At 43.0% G+C, this 20,949-nt stretch overlaps 1 protein-coding gene across 2 annotated transcripts in view; it reads right to left on the reverse strand.

Annotated features, from left to right (window-relative positions):
• Window positions 1-8,848: 8,848 nt before the first annotated feature.
• Window positions 8,849-20,949, reverse strand: part of atf2 (activating transcription factor 2) — a gene marked incomplete at its 3' end in the record, with an annotated part of 22,875 nt that continues 10,774 nt past the window's right edge. For both annotated transcript variants that reach the window (XM_080752656.1, XM_080752655.1), the window contains 4 exons: window positions 19,228-19,572; window positions 18,593-18,805; window positions 15,051-15,156; window positions 8,849-10,994 (listed from right to left, as the gene is read on the reverse strand). In XM_080752656.1, the coding sequence (XP_080608782.1) occupies window positions 10,786-10,994; window positions 15,051-15,156; window positions 18,593-18,805; window positions 19,228-19,572 (873 nt within the window). The remainder of the gene's footprint in view (window positions 10,995-15,050; window positions 15,157-18,592; window positions 18,806-19,227; window positions 19,573-20,949) is intronic.

Below are 20,949 nucleotides of genomic sequence, written 5' to 3' on the forward strand. Positions count from 1 at the left end.
AAATGGTGAAAATAGCCGATCTACAAGGTCACAACGTGTCAATGTAGATTGGCTATTTTCCAAAAAAAATCTTTCTTTTTCAAAATAATAAAAATGCCCAATAAGATTAGGCACATGGGATAAGGCTCAGCGCAAAATAAGGACCTAAAGGTCAGACCCCAACAATGAAACTAGTCGCAACTCCTTGCAACAAAACAGTTTTAAGGCCAGTCCACACCAATGCAACTCCTTGCAACTGCCATTGGGGATCATGGTTTCAAGTAGTTGCATGTTGCAAGGAGCTGCGACAGTCTGAAGTGTCTTACTCAGGGACACATGGAACACCTGGGAGGTGAACCGGTGACCTTCTGATGGAAACAGGTTGAGTGGGCATCTGAACATTGTGGGCACCTCAAGGCATGTCTATACTTTCTCCGAAATGATTGGTGAGTTGTATTTTCTGACGTGCAAATTTCCGAACTCTCATTTGGTCTAATGCTTTTCAGATGTCGTCGAAGTATGGACAGGCGTTTCCTACAGAGGATCGCCCCGATGGTCAATTTCAACACACTGAAGACCATAGCTGGTGCAATAATCCAGCCCCTCTTTGACTACGGAGTCCCAAAAGCCCTGAAAACTAAGCTCTAACCCATGTACCTGTCAAAATACTTTAATTAATCATCTGTTTGCCTGCGTCCATTTATGCCCATATATGGAGATCTCTGGAGTCACAGTGCCGGTCCCGGAAAACTCTGATGTCAGACATCAGCTCCGCATACGGAGATTCTGAACCTTTCGCGCCGGTTCCGGAAAACCGCATATCGGGTCGGGTCGAAGCTGGGCACTGCACTCCCTGCTGCGGCGGGGAACGCTTGTGCCCATATATGGAAATCTCATGCAAACCCCATGATACCTGTTGTCATAGGACCCGTTTTGACCATCTGTTTGCCTGTGTCCATTCATGCCCATATATGGATATATCTGTATCTGTCTGTCTGCGTCCATTTTATGCCCATATATGGAGATCTCTGTGAACACAGTGCCGGTTCTGGAAAATCCTGATGTCAGACATCAGCTCGGCATACTCAGATTCCGAACCTTTCACGCCGGTTCCGGAAAACCGCGAATCGGGTCAGGTCAAGGCCGGGCACTGCACTATACCTGCAGCGGCGGAAAACGCGCGTGCCAAAGTCTGTGTTGACTCGTCTGTGTTGACTCACGTGGCGTACGTGATGTCAGAGCCTTTTATGCCGGTTCCGGAAGACCCTGATGTCAGATCAGCTCAGCATAATATTTGCACAGGAGTGATGTCAGAATGAGTCAGCAGAACTTGCAGAAGTGATGTCACAATGAGTCAGCGCTTGCGCCGGTTCCTCCAGAACAGCCTGATGTCAACAATCAGCTCCGCATACGGAGATTCAGAACGTTTCGCACCAGTTCCCGGAAAACTGTGCATCGTGTCGGGTCGAGGCCGGGCACTGCACTCCGCGCCACGGCGGGGAATGTGCGTGCCGAATCTGAAGCCGGTGGGACGAACGGTTCTCGAGATACGCGGATTACATACGTACACACACATGCACGCTCATAGAGACTTCTCGCATTTATTGTAAGAAGATAAAACAGTAATGCCACATTAACTCAGTTGTACGGCAGTGGACTGAGCAACTTTAATAAACAAAATATTAATGGGGTAAATCATGCACACTCAGTTTTAAGCTCCTATAATCATTGCAGATGAGTCACATCTGCATAATGATTAGTCCTCCTAGGTTTAAATCATCTCTCCCACTATTTTCTTTTTAGCTGCTTGAGTATTTATCAAAGTGAAATTCCATGACTCTATTAGCTGAGTATTTATCAAAGTGAAATTCAGTTTCAGCTGAGCTAAACTAGACTCAAATATGGCGTCTGACTGAACTAGACAAGTCAGCAACAACAACGTATTTTGTTATTAAAATAACTAACCAACCTTATCCCCAATCTTGTCCACTCTCCAGCCAGCCTGATGAACAAACGATGTCCCTAATTTTGTCACTGGAGGTAGCTCGACTCGACATCCATGGTCAACATCTTCAAATCAAAGTGCACGTCCGCCCTTTGACTGCTCTGCCACACAATCTTTTATCTAGCTCTGGTGAGTCTGGTCGATAGCATTAGGAAACTATGGACTATATATATTTCATTCACCATACTTTGGCTTAGCCTTCGATTAAGACTCTCGTAGATGTATTTTATCCATAGATAAGCAAATATTCATAGATTGAAAAAATCTAAATAGATAAAAATACGTCTACGAGTCTTAATTTAAGGCTAATATTGGCTTAATTAACGTCTAATACATAGCCTATGTTCTGTTGCACTTTCTATCGACATGAATTTATGCCATTTGATGTAATAGGTGCTTCTCTTTGTTGGCTGTCAATCAGATGTATCATTAACACCTGGGTCAGTGTTAGCCTGACTCCGCCAGGTGGTGGCAGCATTGCGTATGCTTGCAAAAGCCTCTATTCTTCTGTATGATGCTACTTATTAGTCTTGATTGAGCTCTGCTTTCTCTCCCATTTTTGAAGGACTGATCCTTGTGTTTCCCTTCTTTCCTCTGTTATCTTGTGCTGTTGTCATTGTTTTCTTTCAGGGGTCACTGATTTTATATCTAGAACAGTGATTCATTCTGAACCACAAAATTCAATTTCAAGGACCCTGGCTGGTATGCATTAGGCCACATTGTTCCGAACCTTTTTTCCTTGGTGTGATTTCCAATTGCGCCTCACCACCATGCAACAGCACATCCATTAGGTCTACATCTGAGACAGGCCTTTCCCCTCAGGCTCAACTTTCTTCCAGGAAAAGATCTCTGGATTGAATTTCCACAGATCATCGAAGGTCTGGTTAGAGTTGCAGGCTGCAGCCGCCATATATTCTCTCCATGGTAGGCAAAGCCGGAATGGCCATGGCCTCCTTCTTTAAGAAGCTTTGTAGAAAATGTGCTCAGACAGCAGTTTGTGTCTGTGTCAAAAGCTGATGTCGATGTCATAGCCGCCTGGCCCCCACAGTCCCTATACAACATACATGATACATCTTTGTCCTGATGATGGTGGCAGAGTTACATTCTGAAGCAGGTGTCGGAGTGCCTCTAGTCTAAAGTTATAGACCAGAACATTGTGTTGATGTCCAACTTAGTTAGTGCTGTAATCGTCCATAGATACATGACCTTTCCCAAGACACAGTGAGTGGTTGCACCTCGCTTCTGGAACAGTCACAGAAGCTGTGAGCTATAACCTTCTGTCAGTGTTGACATCAAATACATAAAGCATTGAAGTAAACCCTTCCCAGATGAAGATGATATCTTATCAGCACAGCACATGTGTGTCCACAACACCCGGAGGGGACCTCAAGGGAACGTTTTCCTCTTCCAGCTGGCACCGGTGGCAACTTCACTCAGCTCGAATACACTTAGTTGAAGAAGTTTGATGTTGAATGGGCATAGAAGGGGGCATGTCCGATCAAATGCATATCAAATCTAAATCTAAATAATGAATCAAGCATCTAAAAATTGTCTGAGGTGCACACAAAAGTCAGAGTAGATGTGAAAATGACCCCAGAAGTGTTTTAAATTGAAATCCCCTTAATGTCAAATTGTCAATTCATGTAGCATTATTGTGTGTTTAGACTGTCTAAAAGTTGAACAAAAGACTTGAGCAACAGGTATACCAGAGAAAAGCAACTTGAAAAGTATTATTATTATTATTATTATTATTTTATTAATAGGACAACCTTAACCCAATTGGGTATTTCTCAATAATAAATTGGGCATTGGGTAACATTGGTGCCCCCCTAGGGACAGTTCTGGTTCCCTTCCTTTTTAGCCTCTACACCTCAGAGTTCAGGCACAACAATCATCTCAAGTACTCAGTAGACTTGACTACTGTGGTGTCTTTACAGGTCTCTGGGTCTCACTAAAAAATACTGCAGATGATTCAGAACGCTGCTGCTCAACTCATTACTAATACCAGTAAGACTCCCTAATCGGGAGATAAGCGACCGTAGGTGGCTTATCTCCACAAATAGGGCAAAAAATTGTTTTTCCAAAATGTTCCTGATCCATGTTGATGACATGAGTGTAGACATGCTGTGTAGTGATATTCGTGATTTTAGGGCAAAAACTGTAGGAGCAGTGTCCAAAAATGTGTTTTAAAAATCGGCCTGAAGGTGGCGCTACAATAGGGCCATGTGAGAAATGAGGGGTGGGGTCTCCGCGTTGGCTTGGCGGACGAATAGGTACCGGCCCCGGCTCTCCCGGACGCTCCTAGCCCGAGTTACGGCATTTTATGTGCGCTGCAGTGGCAGGGGGTCCTCCACTGGGGGCGCCACCACTTTTGCATCCGTTCTGGAGCACCAGGAGTCGGTGGTCCCCGGGAATTCCCCGTGAGCAGCCCCGTTGGGGTGGTCATTTGGTCATTTTTTCACATTTGGTCATTTTTTACATCTGGGGGTCCCCCAGGGACCTGGGGGTCCTTGGAGGTTGTAGTTTGGCAGGCAAGGAGTGTGTGTGTAAAATCTGGCATGGATCGGGTCAACGGGTGCGGAGATATAAGCAGGGAAAAAGTGTGACGTGTGACGTGTGAGCACATTTGGTCATTTTTAACATCTGGGGGTCCCCCAGGGACCTGGGGGTCCCTGGGGCTCCGGGGGTCCTTGGAGGTTGTAGTTTGGCAGGTAAGGAGTGTGTGTGCAAAATTTGGCATGGATGGGGGCAACGGTTGTGGATATATGAGCAGGGCAAAAGTGTGACGGACTCACTGACGCACAGACAGCCCGTGGAGGTTTTGGTAGTAAATGCGACCTACGGTCGCAACCAAGAAAGTGGAGTATATCCCTCCAGTTCTTAAATCATTATCTGGCTCCCTATGTGTCAAATAATAGTTTTCAGGCCCGTTAGCCACCTAAGCTGCAAATGTAGCCTGACAGTGTATCACAGCCAGGTTCGAGTCCCAATCCTAGACAACCTTTTCTGCGTGTCACTCCCCGTCTCTCTCTTTCCATTTCCTGTCTATCTACTGTATACTATCAATATAGCATCACAGTTTAAGCCTCGCCCCTCCCTCACTCCGGTGTCGGAAGCGTTTTCCCCATTTATTTCATCCATAGACATTTCATAAAGTATTTATTTAAACGTCTTTTAAGCCTCTGACAAAGCTACCCCGGCTTGTGAGGAATCATTACAATAAACACTACTTTTTGCATGCAACGATTAATTAGAAAGCTGAAAAAAGGTCAGGGTACATCATTTTTGTCAAAACTGCAGAAACTACACTCCCAGAAAGCATTGTGAATTACACTTATTTCCTGAAATATATCCCATAAATCTCGGTCAGTTTAGTTATCCAGGCCAGCATATGGCCTGACATGTAGTGATTTTCATCCTTGAGGCCGCTCTTATCGTCATCTTTAAAATAGTGCATCATATTTGTAAAAGAAAGATACTCGCTCACGGTGTTCTGCTGAAGTGCAATTATCGGCCGGGCAGACAGGGGGCAGCAGCTATAGATACACGAAAGAAGCAGCTCCACCAATCGCAGACGTCGATTTCACCGGATGTACGTTTTTAGCAGTATGGGTAATGCAGTTCTTCTCCGTGCAATATTTATTAAAACATGTTTTTACTAGAACTATGTGATTGCATACATACACAGGGGTTCTGCAGAAGCATATAGAACCATTTTACAACCACAAGCCTACTGGTAAGTGTTCATTGAATTGTTACGATTGTATGGCTGATAATGAAATCCCCTATGGGGTAAATGAATGGGCAGTTTACTTCCGACACCTCACTGCGATGCTCTATGAAGGCAGAAAAGGCCGAACAAATATCTTTAAAGAGGTGGTGCCATAATTTTGTACATGTTCTGTTTTCATGTGTCTATGAGGTTGACAGTACTTCATTAGACCCCCTCGTGTGGTTATGAGCAATTATTTTGGATTTCTTCCTGGAGGCTGACACCTCGTGGGTCAAAAGTGCAGATCCAAAAACAGTGATTAAATGACATCATATAATCATCCCCTCCACTTTTACCATTCACCCAACACTGTGGGTATGGCTAACTTCAGCTGGGTCACCACCAAGCCCCCAGAATGGCTTGTAAACATTGAAGCGGCCACCCTACTGGCCAAAGCTAGAACTTCAGGTGGGGTGAAACATAGACATAGAAAGGTAGACGCCTCCTTCGGCTAGGGGGCATATGCATTGAGCAACTAAGGGAATCTTCGTCGCTTCCGTGTTCATTGCTTCCGCGTGCGTCAAACATACGGAAGTCGGTAAGCCAATCAGAGGCAGGTAGGGGCTGGTCTTTACGTATGCTGCCTGTAAGAACAGCTGAGCAGCGCAACATCGGAACTGGCTCTGTTGAATTGAATTGTGGTCCTTGGATAAGTCACGGAAAAGACACGCTGTGATTGGCCAGTAGACACTTTGACTGACAGCGTTCCCTTAGTTTTTTCAGGAAGTCCGGACTAGAACTTTTGCACATCGCTCCAATTAACTGCAGAGGCGAACGAGGCATCTAGCTCTTTATATCTGTGGGGTGAAACATACATGCACGAGAGCGCCGCTGGGGTCTACAATAGGGTTCAATGGACGTCGACGTCGTTTGTGACGTCATTGCGTCTCGAAGTCAAACATTTTGGCACGTAATTATGTGCCAATTTCCCCCAGAATGCACCTGGATTCAGTTACTTCCGCATGCTTCAAAACGCCACTGAGCACTTGCATTGAAGTGAATGGCTGGGGGTGGGGCTGTCCGTCCTCTATTCTTCTTATAACTCTATGGTCACCACCCAACTGACAACCAGGCATACTTAATCATAGAGTATATATATATCCACAAGTTTCCGCGGGAGTTTACTGGAGACTTTCGGGACCAAACTTCCGGGTTTAACAGCAGACATACAAGCTCACGTCGCGTCGCAGATGCAACCCGTTGTGAGCTTGTAAATCGGCGCCGGAAGCTCGGTACAGACCTCTGCGCCATGCACTATGGGGCGTTGGAAACTCGTGGATATATATAATAGAGAACGGATAGCCCCGCCCCCAGCTATTCATCTCAATGCAAGTGCTCAGTGGCGTTTTGAAGCATGCGGAAGTAGCTGAATCCAGGTGCATTGTGGGGGAATTGGATCATCTGGATGAATTGGATCATCTGGATGATCCAATTTTTCTTATGTCATGACCGTCATGAACGTCACTCGACGTCCATTGAACCCTATTGTAGACCCCAGCGGCGTTCTCTTTTACCCGTGCATGTATTTTTCACCCCGCCTGCAGTTCCAGCTTTGGCCAGTAGGGCAAGAGCTTCCTGGTACTGTCACCTAAAGGGTTACTGTCACTTTTAAAAGGATGAAGACTACGGTAAACTCCTGGCCATCATGGACAATCCCTCTCATCCCCTACATGACACCGTGTCAGGGTAGAAAAGGTCCAGACTCTTACACCCATATTTAGGAGATCTGTACAACTCCTCGTGTGGTTGGCTTGATCAGGCTGATTGTGGGGGATGTCAAATTCAAGCCATTGGACTCTTAGTAGTGTTTGGTCTGTCATTTTTGTTTAGATGCCTACTTTTAAATTATAATGTGTTGATGTCTCTATGAGAGCTGCTGTAATTTCCCCTCGAAGATGAATAAAGTACCTACCTAAAAGCAAGAGACTGACATAGTAGGCCTACTGTACATACTGTAAGCAAAATGGCCATCAATTAGCCTAATTCAAAACACTGTGCTAGAATCAAACTGATTATTCTGTACAATTTAGGCGAATAGTATGAAACTAGACCAGGTCAACCTGGTTGTGCCAGACCCCCTGTCTGTCATCATCATTTATGACATCATGCCTTTTGTAGGCATGTCATCATCATATATACCCTTTATATAGAAAACCCGGACCGACAGACATTTGCTTATGTAGGCCTACCCATTTCATGGGTCTGGCAAAAATATATATATGGTAAACAAAAGGAAAAACAACAAAGCTTCAGATCAACTGATTAAACAACTTACTTACATTTTTTAATGAAAAACTCTAAAAAGTAAACAGATCTAGGCAGTGTTCTCAGATTTTGAAGCCAGTAACTGAAATATTTAATGAATTCCTGATCCATGATGTTTTATATGGCAGAGAGATACTGTTTGCACTAACTAGCATTGACTGCTATGGTCACTTTTGATTTGGACACTGTACTTTTTTGATAGTTGTGCTTAAGGACATTTTATGTATATATATATTTATATATTATTTGTTTCCTATCTTGATGTACCTTGCTCTTTACTGTACTCTGTTCTTGTTTTTTCTTTTATCTTCTCTGTAACTTTGTAAATAACCTTATACTGCTGTGCTGCCTCTGGGCAACTGATTTTTCCCCTTGGGATAATAAAGGTGTCTATCTATTTGCTCAATGCAATAAATGGATGCCTCATTCCTTAAAACTGGTATATTCCAAATAATCCACAAGGTGGCAGAACACACCACAGGAAAATCTTTACCATGTAACTGTTAACATGTAACTGCTTACAGGTATAGCAGACAATCCAACAACTTAACACTTGTTTTAACCCCTTCACATCACAAAATACTGCATTTACAGTACTAAATACATGAGCAATGCACTATTATCTGGTTGAGGTATATTACTAGACCTGTTTACATCAAATATAAGCCATAGATGGAATCAAATATCTAAAATAATGATGGCTAAAAAAAGGGAAGAAAATCTATTTAAAGAGATATTAAAAGGTTTATTACAACATCTTATGAATTCATCATATTTTATACACAACTTTCACATGTAACAAGTTCACTTCCAACACAGTAGCACACCCTTCTAAGTGGTTAAGCCAAGGTATTTTCAAACAAAATGAATAAATAAAACTTTGATAAATAACCTCAACTGAAGTTCAAACAATCGTCTCAATGTTATTTATTGGAGACATTATTGAATAGACAGTTAAAATTCTCGTGGAGAATTGTCCCATGCAGATAGCACATAACAGTGATAAGAAAAAAAGGTCTTAAGAAACTAATGCGTTGTTAGCGTATCATAAAAACTACACAGTAGTAAGCCAGTACAGTTTAAGAGAAAAGGGGAAATGGAGTTATTTATTTGTATCCTACATTATTGTCAATAATCAAATGTTCACAAGGCTTCAAAGATGTACTAGTGTTAATATACATCCTCCTTAGGTTACTCGTTGAATGGCGGAGCACGCGATTCCAGTTCATTTCTTTATTACTTAGCAGGTATTATGTGACAATTATGTGTGAGATCCATCTTGAAGATTTAATGATTCTTACAGTCCACCTTCAACTGCTTAAAGTATAGATCTAATCAATAGAGCTCAGCTACACAATCCAAACTATTCTATATGTATATTTATATATCAAAAACAAAACAATGTACATAACACCTAGAAAGTTCACATACTTTGTCTTATTGATGATGTCATTTACAATGTCTTCTAAAAATCTCATATCTAGAATTGCAGGGGACATTTTTAAGTGTTCTGGACACACATGTTCTGGACACAAAGCAAAAAACTATACTGTACTTAGTATGTACAGTAGAAGCTGAATTCAAAAAACAAGATATTTCCTCTATCAAGCCATTATGTACACAAGACCCCCAATTTGAGAGAAAGACATGATCAAGTCAAACTAATTTGCATTGAAAATGTAAGCAAGTTATACAAAACATTAATGGCACATATTTAACGTCAATATGGTTTAGTAATGGAAAATGCACTGCAATCCTACAATCACTGCTTCAGGAACAATCAGACTACAGATGGAATGTTAATAAAATAACAATTCTACCCAAGCTACCTCCTTAACCACATAAACCCTATAAACTTGTTTTGACCGGGGTCCCCCAGGGGTCTATACTTGGCCCACTTCTTTTTTTCTTCACCAAAAATAGCTTACAAGCCTATGACTGTGCTTGTATATCTGGCAATTGTTCACCTATTTTTGCTACCTATTATGACATGCCCACAATAGGTACGCTAATAGGGTTCAAGTGGTTAATAAGTATATTTTACAATTAAGAGGAAATCTTAAACATTCAAATCACTTGATGTAAGCACAGTAGATCTAGCCAAAGTACTCACAAAAAAAGAAGAAAGCTGCCAATTTAAAATTCAACTCATCCATATACATGTGTAATGTGACTGTATTCAAATGTATTTCCAAAAGCTGCCAGTACTTAACATGTGAACAGTCAAACTCTAAAAAATGTAAACCCTTCATCTCTCAAAATGTGCAAAATGGAAAAAGCGAAAAACCAAAGTGAATCCTCTTTATGTGTTTAATCATAAAGATAGTTCTTTTAAAAAGGTCATGAACAATACACAAATAAATTAAGCAAATAAATTAACTGACACTTTGGTACGGTTGCCTTAACAATTCACTGATTAACCTTTAAACCGTTCATAGAATTAAAAATAAATAATACAATCAAATAAATGACAAAATAAAAATGAGGAATACAACATCACTATTACACCTAAAGTGCCTTTTTCCTTCTGTCTTCATCAATGCCAGAGAAACATTGCATTTTCCTTTTTTTTTCTACAAAAACGGACAAATCACAAACCAACCAACCAAACATGGAAAGAAAAGAAAACAAGCACAATACGGTCAAAACTGAAATCGAGTGAGAGTTCCTCTAATCCTGTTGTTGTTGCCAGCGTGCCTGAACAGGCGACAACATTCAACAATTAACATCACAACGTGGTGGTTGGCGGCCTGGCGGGTGGCAATCAGCTCTCTGTGGGCTGGGAGTGGGCGGGCTCCCCCTGCGGCAGGTGCTCCTCTGTGCTCTGGTGGGATGTGGCCGGGGCGGAGCCAGCGGAGGTCATGGAGGAGGAGCTGACCCCGTTGGAGGTGCTGACGGAGCTGTTCTGGATGGCCTCGCTCTGGGGGCTGCCAGGGACCGACATGTCCTCACAGCTCTCTTCCTTCTCAGCGACTGCACGCACGCACGCGCACACAAGCACACGCGCGCACACACAAACCGCGCGCGCACACACGCGCACACGCGCACACGCACACACACACACACACACACACACACTTTTAAGAGTCATGAGCACAAGTATTATCCCCCTTTCAATGTTTTCATGAAAATTATTTCAAAAGATTAAAGGGATAGTTGACGCAAAAGAATTATCAGTGGTTGGAGACACAAAGAGTCTAGTCTCGCGTGGCCAGACTGTTGCCTCCGCGATTTGGCCAAATGCTCCCGGCATACAGTCTGGCAAAGCGGAATAGAAATGAGATAAAGCGGATGTGACGCAACCACTCCCTTGGTGCAGTAGCAACATGTCCTACTGGAAGCGTTATGTCTCCTTTCTTAATTTTTTGGGGCATTATTTCGTCTTTCTCTGGTGTTGTTGGTGTTACTTCCATGATGTTTTCAAACGTTTTCTTAAACTATACACTCATAACAAGAATAGGCCGCTCGAATGACTTTGTCTGAGCTATTGTGTTTCTGTTATGTTTCCAATGGGACTACAGTTCAGTGCAGCAGCGGCTACTTCCGATACTCGCCGTTCCGGAGCTGCCGTTCCAGACTCTATATAGCATTCGGAGATTGTGGAATAGTTGTCTGGCTACGCGAGACTACAAAGAGTCTCATTGAATTATTGACAAAAACTAAGAAATATCCATGAATTAAAGTCTCCATGGGGTTAGTAATCAATAGAACTATCCCTTTAAAAGAAAAGTCTGGGAAAGAAATTATAAAAATTGCCAATTTACAAGCCCACAATCTGTTGTATTGCGATGCGTTGTGAGCCTGTAGATCGACTATTTTCAGTTTTAAATAGAGCTTAAGTGGTTAAACTTTGGGTCATCAAAGACACAAAATTTCTCTTTTGAGTCTCAAGCTAAAAAAGTTTGGGAAACACTGGTATATTGTTTTGATTATCATGCACCCAGGCTGTGGAGATCTCGTTTCCTAAAACTGTCAGATACACTATGAATTCACCTCATACGTTCCAGGAAGGCTTAGAAGGCTTCTGCATGTAAGCCTAATTGGATGTAAAACAGCTATTTGCGTGTGGTGAATGTGAACCATTTCATTAATCCCCATAATGCTACTACCCCCCCTCCCCCCAACCCTCCTTTAATTAAAGTTCCTATGTCAATTTAAACCCACATCATAAGGGTGCATTACATTCTGGGGCATGTGGCAGTGTTTCCTATCCCTAACTGCGTGCTCAGTCGTTTTTTTGTTACCTTGCCAACTACTGCAGCGACAGATGATTACAGCACCTGATTTTAATGATGCTCACACTGGAGAGTAGGGAAGACTTGGAGTCGAAATGCCACCAGCTGTTAAGCAGTTGCATTGAATTAATTGGATCCTGACGGAGAAAAAAAAAGACTCTACTCTCACGCTCTGTCTCATAAAGGAATAAGGAGCACTATGATAATTAATATTGCTAATGATATGGAGTCAGTTGAAATGGCGCTCAGTAATTAATGACTGGGTTTGGTATTTGGAAAATGTTGGATTCAGATTCCATAGCACCGGTAGCAATGAAATTGCATTTAAAATGCCTTGACAAATGGTGTCTCCCTCTGCCTTTTTCATAACTGGAGTTTTGACCATGTGATTTAGTGCAAGTGAATGTCAGAGTACTATAAACTATCTTGCCATTTCTCCCTGGAGAAGGTTGGCCTCAGACTAAATCAGCGCGAGCTTTTGTTCCATGTTCAAGTGCATATTATTACTCCTAATGGCATTAAGGAGTGCTCGGCCAATATGTCATAATACCCAGCATTTCTGGCCCCCTAAGCATCCAAAGCTCCTTTTTGCTCTCTCGGTTTCCGATATGGTTTTCACCATAAGCAGATGGACAGCTTAGTCTGCCAAGTGAAAGCATTTTCCTGGCTTGTTTGGCGGGGCAGGCTGGGTAATTTCCTTCCACCTGCCATCTCTGTGCCTAGGCAGGACGATGAAGGGTATTACCAGTCAGGCGCTGGAGGGCATTTGGAGCCTCAGAGATGTGAAAATACTAGAGTTGATGAGGCCTTTACATGAATAAGCCATGGTGCAGGCGCAGCTCAGGCTGTTGTCTCACACACAGCATCAATAAGTTCTCTTTCCATTTAGGTGCTGTTAAAAATCTCCCTCACTTGTCAACAAAGTGCCAAATGGACTGGAGGTGGCAGGGTACCTGGATGAGACAATATTTCCCCCACCACAGGTAAAGCACTCAAAATGTCATCCTTCACAAAAAAAAAAAGAAAAAAAAAAACATCTCCAAAAGGGAGGACAGAAATTCTCAACAAACGTGAGGAAAACGATGACCCAATTCATCTACAGAAACAGAACCAGCTTAAAAACAATCCAGACAACACCAAATGAGGCCTGGCTGTGACAGCCCACCACTTCCAGGAAGCCATCAGTCCCATAATATTCATGACGCGTGTCAGTGGGATGGTTAGCAATAGCCGATGCATAATGAACAGCCTGGCTCAGTGGCCAATCCGCCATGAGAGCGCTCCACTGTCTTGTCAAGCTCGCAGCTTTAATGGACTCATTTCGGAGGCAATCATTGTCAATACAAGTCAGTGGTGGCGTCTGGAGCTCATTGGAGATGTGGCTTGAGTGCACTTCTTCTGGATAGCCGCTCATCTGAGCGGCCACTAGGGATGGGATGATAAGCAATATTTTCGTTTATCGTGATAAAAAACACTCACGATAATCGTATCGTGGAGATTGAATCTATCGTGATATCGTCCACTGTCATGCACTGGGTTCAATTCACCTTTTATTTGCCTAGCTGCATATCTGGTACCACTTAAACCCTCTATAATTGGTAAAAATGTACTTATAATATACGTACTTGGTCGTACAGTCTTTTTTTCCACTCTATCAAATGTCTTTGCCAAAAAATAGCCGATCTACAAGCTCACAAAGCGTCGCTTTGCGGCGCATTGTGAACTTGAAGATCTGCAATCTTTTTGGCAAATGTTCCGCCCCAGGATAATTTTGATTATCACGATATCGTAAATCGTGATTTCTTTTGTCACAATAATCGTGATATGAAATTTTCTTGACATCCCATCCCACAACTTCAGCTGATAGAACGCTATGCTTACCGATCGAGGAGCCTAGGTGGTGAGTTGTGTAAGATTGAGGAGCATGGGTGGTGAGTTGTGCAATATTGAGGAGCATGGGTGGTGAGTTGTATAAGATTGAGGATCATGGGTGGTGAGTTGTATAAGATTGAGGAGCCTACTGTAGGTGGTGAGTTGTATAAGATTGAGGAACCTACTGTAGGTGGCCACTCATAGGCGTTCATAGGCGTTCCCGCATAACTTCCGGGTATGATGATGATGTCACACGCATACCCTCTATAAAATTGAGGAGCCTAGGTGGTGAGCTGTATATTTCAGGAAATTAAAAAGTGTAGGAACATTCAATAATTTCTACAGTTACCGTAACACGTAAGTACCAAGCATGTTTTCCGCTCTCTGGGAGAGGATGCATGTAGAAAACTCCTTATATGATTCAAACACTTCTGAGAGATAACGGCATGGAATAACATGAAACTTTTGTACATTTCAAGATGCCGTATGTAGGCGTCGCTGAAAAGATACAGGAGATCATACTTCTCTATTCATTTCATTCATACGTCTGTATTCTATTCTATTCCTGGACAGCTCTGTCCTTTGGTTTGTGATCGGTCTTCCAGGGAGCATGTGGCAAACACATCTATGTTTACTTAAAGGCTTATTGATATATGGCATCCCCAGAGTGCCATTACACGTTTGCGGAAACCACCTGAGGCGTCACACAAACAGAATTTGTCTCGCAACAACACTGCATAGAAATACCTAAACTTCAGCAAAGTTTTTTCGGGAAAAAAAGAGAGAGAAAGCAGCATAATGTGTCCATAGCTCTTGCAGGCCTACCATAAGCAAGACGTGTCCTTCTGGTGGTTGGCTGGGCCTCGTTTTAGGAAATGTTTCATGGGCGGCCGCAGGCTGAGAATAATGGAACATTACTCACTGTGATAGCCAGATTTCCTCTGCATGGCGGTTACAGGGCAATCTTTATGAGCCAGAAGAAGCTGCTTCAGCTGAGCCACTTCATTTCTCAGCAGGGTGACTTCGTTCTTTGAGAGAAGAAGAGGCAGACGACAGCACTCAATAACGTGGTCACTTTGGAAGATTTGTCGGATTACAACACACAGGCACATAAGATGTCCATGCAGTAGAGATATACAGCCAAACTAAATGTGGCTTATGACATTTCCAACTTAGAACAAGCAGCCTCTTATCCTATTCAATATCCATTTCTTGCAATTACTGTAGATATGATGAATATGGTCATTGAGCTGCTCAGCTCAAAAAGCTGATATGACCACTACACAGTACAGCACTGCAGATTAGGGGTGGAATAGCTGAATGGTTAGGGAGCCCGCCTGGGGAACCAGGGCCCCTGGTTGTCCCAGGTTCGATTCCAGGCCAGGGTAGCAATGTCGATGTGTGTCCCTGAGCAAGACTCTTAACCCCTAATTGCTCACGCACTCCTTGTGGGCAGCGAATCAGCTGGGTTGGGCTGAAAATACTGAATTTCATCATTATTATTATTAGGGATGTACACAGCAAGTCATTAAGGGAACACTGAAAACACCCAAAACAAAGCACAATTCCATTGATAAGGCCAAACATCATCGGGAAAAATACTATTGTATATAAAAGCCATTTGGAATTGCTTAATATAAATATTCAAACAACCTAATCTTATTTTAAATGCAGCTTAAAAGTAGTATCCTACATGCTTTCTTTTAAAATCTTTACCATCCTTTCATGGTTATCTTACAAAAGAGAAAATGTGTTGTTGATTTGGCTAAATGGTTTAATTTCAGACAACACTTTCTCACGTAAAATCTAAACAAGGAAAACAATGGCTAACTTTGCTGACTGGAAGTGTACTCCAGTGAACATTCTGACAAAAATCTGCCTGCTGGTGTATTTACATTGGGGAAGGTAGCTTTTTCCATAAATATACCCAGCCACAGCATTACAACACTGCTGTTCTGCCTAAAAGTAACTCAGAGGAAATAATTTACCTCAACACTTGAGGAAGTTGATGGCTTGCCGCAGAATTAACGCACATTTTGCAATACAATTACGATGATAAATAGTAGTTTAAACTTTGAATGACTATTATTTAGTAAACTATTAGTAGCAGCACAGCTTAATAGACAAGTCGATTGGCTGCACACATCCCTACTGCAGATAAGCTCATAGGCTAAATGTGGGAATAGGCAACACTAGAATGGATTAATACATTGTAAAATTAAGCAAAGATGCAGACTTTTTTTTCTCCTTTATTCCAATTATGTTTCCTTACAATAATTATGAGCCTTTATCTATTACTGACCGGCACATTTGTCAGTAGCTGAGCTGTTCCGATTGTCAGCACAAGTTTGGAGACGATGTAGGAGATTTACACTCCTGTGTCATTACAGCTCCCGAGGGAGCCAGGGATTTCTGCATGTCGTAAAGAGAGAGTCACATTATGCTGAAGGTGACTTTAACTGGATTTAAAGCGGCTGGGGCGGCGACGGAACAGCCTATGGCAGATTTAAACTCTTTCTCTTCTCCTTTAAAGAAATGGGGGGCTTGTGGGTGTGGGGGTGACTTAATCTATTAGTCTAAAAGCAGCCAATTTATTTGATTCCATCTGTTTAGCCTTGCTGGTGTTGGCAGTGCTGAGATGCCAGGAGACAGATTTAAACACATCTGGAATGGGCCGTGTGTATCACATCTACTGTACCATGTATGATGCTATGCTCACTGCCTTCCACCGTGACAAATGACAATGCAACCGCTAGTGCTGTGCAGAACCTGTGACCAATATAGGCTATGCTTTTGGTTCACCCAATTTGTTCCCTCAAAAACTCAAAAAGATAGCCTTGCTTTACTTGGCTGTTCAAGAAAACCTAAAATCGAACTACTACCGTGAAAATAGTAGTAGTAGTTGTGCAATGTTTTGTCTGACTAACAAAGTGGAGCAAGAGAATACATGTTACGTTGAAACAACACTGTCTTTATAATTGTTTGTGATATGAAGATAACACAGGAATTTTCAGTCAGAAGACAAATCTGTGGTTGATCAGTAAGTGCTAGTGCATGCGTGTCCTGTCCAGGCATACACAAAACCTTGTTTAGAACCGTAGATCCTGCTGCTGCAGATGAGTGCATTCATAACAACTTAGATGCTGTTTAAAGAGTTAAAAATTGTTTCGCCAACTTTGTGAATTAACAGAAAAGGGAGTGAATTGGCCTTGGGTGACGCTACGGACCCTGTGAGCTGCCTGCTCTGACACCTCATTAAAAAGTCAGTTAAGGATGATGTTAAAGTAATCGTGCATCATTAGAGCCAGCTCTGCTGATCAGCCAGGCCATGTCAGCATGAGAGTTATTAAAAAGGAAAGAATTACAGTTACAAAAAAACTGCAGGCTTGATTAATGCCCTCACACAAAGAGCACTTTCATTCTCTCTGAAGTTCAATTATACATATTTTTCTGCCACAAGTTGCTCTTTTCTTTCACAGTTAAAAGCAGCGCTCTGCCTATTTCACTCATCTGTCCCTCCCTCCTGTCTCATCTGCAGGAGGCATTTATTTGAACTGCAGCTGGCGAGCCTGTGACAAACGGTGATAACTTGTTTTGAACCCGGATATTAATGACATAAACCCATTTCCTTCCACCCCCTTTCTACTCCAGCCCCTCTCCCCTTCTCCTCATCTTCAACACAACCACCCCCCAACTCCTCCTCCTCCTCACGTCTTACTCCCCGCTTTCATAGACAAATAAGACAGCGAGCAAATAAACACCACATCTCATTTAATTGTCTGGAACACCGACGTGCTGCACCCCCGGCTCACACTTATCAACAGAGACAGCGGTTACATGAACTGTTTCGAACTTGTCAGCATCAGATCCTAATTGCTTCCTGCGAAATGAAGGTTCAAAAAGACACCTTTCCCTGGGAGATTTTTCGAGGCCATTCAGTAAACTGCTGAGACAGAAGCGCAGACACGCTTGTGTGCGGCTGACATCTGGAGGATACATCTTTATTGACAGGGACGTATCGATGTAAAGGGCTCACTAAAGCGCCGCTGTCGTGCGGCAGCTCTTCTTAATCGGCTTTAATGACTTCATCACCACGGACGGGAGGAGCACGTGCACACACAAACACAAAACAATAAAACAGACGCGAGACAAATACAAACAGCCGTGCGTGTGGAGACATGGGACAATGGATGATGGATTGATTACGCACATGGGTTTAGAGGTTAACCACTTGAAACCCTAGCATCCCTATTCTGGGGGGAACATTTGCTGAGAACAGCAGATCTACAAGCACATAACGTGTCGCATTGATGCGTCTATGAGCTTGTACATTGGCTATTTTCGCCAAAGAGATTTGGTTGCGAGGGGAGAAAAGGAATGGACCGTGTGTAGAGCCAACCGTGTTCCAACTACCTATTTGTTTACTAAATATAGAGGATATGAGTGGTTCAAGGTGAAACTTACCTGCAGATTTCCATTGGTGGAGTTGAGATCCTCGGCTTTCTTCTCCAGGCATTGGACCCACACCTTCCTCTTCTGCCTGCAGCGGGAGGCCGCGGCACGGTTGCGCTCCAGGAACTTGCGCCGCTTCTCGTCCGGGTCTTCACTTGTGGCTCGGCGCCGCCGACCCCCTGTGCTTGGGGTGTGCTGGGCTGGGGGCGCCGGAGAGGGCAAGGCCTGCACAAAACACATGAACAATACACCATAACTAGCACAACTGAGACCCGTTACAATAAACCATAATCAACACGGCAGACGTTTTTTGCTCGTACTTAGTACTCCAACCCATGGGGTGGGGTGGAGCTTCCTACCCTTGAATATTAAGTAGGGGCAAAATGGCTGCTGGGTGAATGAATTGTCAATTACAACCTAATATAAATGTAATTACCAAAACTCCACAGTACAAAGGGAAATCAGACTTAAACAGATAAGGTGTAACACGTTATCTAATACGAGAACACTGAATCATTTTTTTAAATTGTTGTCTTTTCTCAAATCTCAGAAATGACAGTGCATAGTTTGCTTGAAGCAAATAGCTTACAATTGTCTGTCGAAATAGTGCAGTTAGTAGGCAGGTAGAGGCTTATGTCAATACTCACAGGTGTCTCGGGTGTGGTGGAGGTGGCTAGCTGCTGAAGAGACTGTGGGCACGGCTCCTCAGGTGGAGCCAAGTGAGGAATTGGAGGTGGGGCAGGAGCGGGGGACGGCGCTGGGGCCACAGCCGGGGCAGGAGCAGGGGCAGGATTCAGTGCAAGGACCAGAGTTGGGGCAGGGGCAGGGACAGGGGTAGGGGCAGGTGACACTGACAGGATTGGTTCAGGGGCTAGGGTTGGGGTAGGTGGAGAAGTTGGAGCAGCAGTGTGGGTTACAGCATTGCTCTGGATGTCACCAGGATCTCCATTGGCTACCTGAGGAAGCTGCTGGCTTAACGACACCTTCAGCTTCTGGGAAGTAAACGCAGTCAACACAGCACCAGTGATCATGAATGCCTGGTGATCAATACAACATCTACTGGGCTACATATTCATCACCACGGAACCTACTTAAGTATAATTGCGACTGAAGGTCGCAGACGCACTATACCATGAGAAATGTCGCAGCTTGTCTCTGTCTGTCTGTTCAGTCAGTACAGGAAGTGATGTCACGTGACATCACGTGACATCACCTCATCAAAGATCAAACCCTGGATATCCATACTGTGTCAGTCAGTCAGTCGGCCAGTCAGTACACATTTTTACAGTCTATGGGTTGGTTCCCTTGTCACTGTGACATCACAGGTGATATCACAGGTGACATCACCTATGTAAAAGTCCATATATGGGTATCCCTTTTATGCCCATATATGAAGATCCCTGATGTCATTGATATATCACTGGCCAGATGGCAAAGGCATGGCTCATATCTGTGTGGCTGGTTCAGATAGGGATCTCCATGTATGGGCATAAAATATATATATGGATACATATTATTATTAATAAAGGATAAAATAAAATAAAAAGTCCCTATATGGTCATTCTCAGAAACAAAATCCCTTTTATGCCCATATATGAAGATTTCTGATGTCATCAATCCCAGGCTGATGTCACTGGCCCAAGAGCCTGCTTTACTCTGATTTACACCCTACCTTCCCCGAAAACGTTAATATTAAGTCCATATATATATATATGGATATAATTAATAAAGGATAAAATAAATAAAATTCCCAGATGATGCCCTGTTAGGGTACCCCCTTATGCCCATATATGGAGATCCCCAGGCGTCAAACCCAGGCCCTAACTCGCCAAGGCCCTGCTTGGCTTTACTAATTAACATAAGTTTTATGCCCATATATTTATGCCCATATATGGAGATCCCTGGACATAACTGGGAATGTCCATATTTGGGAATGACCATATATGGGTTTTGACATAACATTAATGACTATCATGCAGGGGTCTCCATATATGGGTAACTGGTCCCATATACATGGCCAGATGGCCAAGAATTGGCACGACCTCACCCTTTTGGGGCGAGGTCTCATGTCGCCCTGAGGCGTCTTACTAGTATAAAATACATACATACAAAAACCCCATACATTTACAAATTATATAGTTGTCATAAGCATTAGGCATTAGGATGTGTTTGGGATTTGCTCTTACTTCATATTCAGGAGGTTTCTCCCAGTGGTCAATTAAATAGAATAAAAAACAAGACTTCTTGAAGGTTACATTTTACCTTTCAGTCCCTTTAAGTGACTTATTCTATGCCTAATTGAAGCAAAATTATTAATTTAAACAACATCAAGCTGTTTGTTCTGGGAGAAACCTTGGGAAAACAACCCA

Source organism: Nannobrachium achirus (genome assembly GCF_963921795.1).
Source record: "Nannobrachium achirus genome assembly, chromosome: 22".
Taxonomy (NCBI): Eukaryota; Metazoa; Chordata; class Actinopteri; order Myctophiformes; family Myctophidae; genus Nannobrachium; species Nannobrachium achirus.